Below are 2,225 nucleotides of genomic sequence, written 5' to 3'. Positions count from 1 at the left end.
AATAGATCAGCCTAAAGTAAGAGAGAAACCTGGGAGATCTACATCAAAACAAGAATAGCTCTCAGGCAAAACAAATAAAGGAATAAAACCATAACTATGCTGCCCTCACGATGTGTAACTGGTACAAAGCTAGACAGCTAGCTTACACTTAAAAGGTCGTTGAGTCGAAAATAATCCAGTCCTTGTTTTATTTTGCAACTCTGCTTTGTTTTATTTCTCCTTTTCTTTTCTTTTTCTTTGTAAAACTGTAACAAACACAAAAGCATGCATCAACCACGGACAAGGTACGGAAAACAACCAGACCAAAGCAAACAAATGGCTCCTAACCAGTACACAGCACAGCGCCAAACCTCTTATAAAATATAACACAATATTGTTATAACAAAAAATGAAATAAACTTACAGACAAATGATGTCCAAGGGACAAACGTGTCTGAGCGATCTGTAGCACCACGTGTACCACTGGACGAGTTCTGCTTAACTGCCCAAATTAACTAAACAAATGATAGCCACTAGGTGTCAGTAATTACACTTACAATATAAACTAGTCAAAACATACTGATGGAGTCAGCACACTCCCCGCTTGGCAAAATAAAATTTTGACAATATATTAACAGAAAACTGTCCATATTCAAAGGCCTTCAGAAAGCAGAACAATGATTTCGGAGACAGGTCTGAGGAAAACCTTGGCATGTCCTCCTTTTGTTGTCTTCACTTCCACCTTGCGTACAATCTTGTCACTGCTTGGTAAGGTTTTCACGATGATTCCAATGGGCCAGTCATTCCTGTGGACTTGGCTGTCTTTAAGCAAAACAACATCTCCCTCCTTTATGTTTGTTTCTAGCCGAGTCCGTTTCCTACGCACTTGTAAAGTCGACAGATATTCCTGTTTCCATCGCTTCCAAAAAGTGTCTGCGAGACACTGGACATGTTTCCATTGTTTACCTTGAAGAACACCCATTTTGAATTCTCCACAGGGAGCTGACACAGTGCTTGTCTTTTGAGTAAGCAGCATGGCTGGAGTGAGAATGGTTGGCATCTCAGGATCATTAGACACAGGCACGAGAGGTCTGGCATTCATGATCGCCATGACTTCAGCCATGAGAGTGCTCAAAACCTCGTGTGTGAGATGAGTGTGTCCTGTTTGGAGTAACATAGCTTCCAGAATGCGTCTGGCTACACCGATAAGTCTCTCCCATGAACCACCCATGTGTGATGAATGTGGCGGGTTAAAAATCCATGTGCATCCTTTACTTTGGAGATAGGATTCAACCACGGCCTCTTTGGAGTTGATGTTCAGTTCTCTGCATGCGCCCACAAAATTGGTTCCCCTGTCAGATCGGAGAAGCTTGGCAGGACCGCGGATAGCAAAAAATCTCCTCAGGGCGTTGATGAAGCTATCTGTTGACATGGATTCCACTAGCTCTATGTGCACAGCTCTGGTTGACATACAGGTGAAAAGGACTGCCCACCGTTTACTATTAGCACTTCCTCCTCTAGTGCGGCGTGTACTGATGGTCCATGGTCCAAAAACATCGAGACCCACATTTGTAAATGGAGGTTCCGGTGTAAGTCTGTCTGCAGGCAGATCTGCCATTTTCTGATGTTGCAAACGTCCACGTAGCTTGCGGCAGATAACGCATTTATGGATTACAGAAGACACTAGACGCTTGGATCCAATAATCCAATAGCCAGCAGCTCTTATAGCTCCTTTTGTTATGTGGCGGCCTTGGTGAGCCACCTCCTTATGAAAAAATCTCACAAGTAATGTGGCAATGTGACATGTTCGGGGAATGATCAGTGGATGTTTCTCTTCATTTGACATCTCTACAGATGAAATACGACCTCCAACTCTCAGCAAGTCCTTACTGTCCTTCACAGGGTTAAGTTTCTGAAGTAAGCTTTGTTTAGGAAATGTCTCTCCTTTTCCAAGACACTTAAATTCTTCTTTGAAAGCCTCTTGTTGGATGTCACGAATGATTAGAGTTTCAGCTTTTTTGAGCTCCTCCGTACTGAGTACTTTGGCAAAATGTTTTCCTGTTTTATGTTTTGAATCCTCATGATTCTTCTTAAAAGAAACGACAACACTCTTGAGTCTGGCAATAGTGCGACAGAGCCTGGTCCAGTCTGAGAAACGCTCAAATCGGTGTGAACCTAACGGACCTGATGAGGTGTGGGTAGTCAGAACTGTGACAATGGGTCGAATTTCAACATCCGTTTCAGGT

General features: G+C 43.0%; 1 protein-coding gene across 1 annotated transcript; it reads right to left on the bottom strand.

Moving 5' to 3' along the window:
• Positions 1 to 602: 602 nt before the first annotated feature.
• On the bottom strand, positions 603 to 2,011 carry LOC107835492 (uncharacterized). The gene has a single exon (XM_016667899.1). It carries the CDS (start codon positions 1,823 to 1,825, stop codon positions 632 to 634), a length of 1,194 nt encoding a protein of 397 aa, XP_016523385.1. The 5' UTR covers positions 1,826 to 2,011; the 3' UTR covers positions 603 to 631.
• Between the last annotated feature and the right edge of the window lie 214 nt (positions 2,012 to 2,225).

The sequence above is a fragment of the Poecilia formosa genome, unplaced genomic scaffold, assembly GCF_000485575.1.
Source record: "Poecilia formosa unplaced genomic scaffold, Poecilia_formosa-5.1.2 Scaffold3038, whole genome shotgun sequence".
Lineage (NCBI taxonomy): Eukaryota > Metazoa > Chordata > Actinopteri > Cyprinodontiformes > Poeciliidae > Poecilia > Poecilia formosa.
This window is presented reverse-complemented; position numbering and strand designations above follow the sequence as displayed.

Excerpts from the sequence above, each read along its gene's own strand:
- LOC107835492 (XM_016667899.1), bottom strand. The coding sequence starts at position 1,825 with ATGTCAAATGAAGAGAAACATCCACTGATCATTCCCCGAACATGTCAC.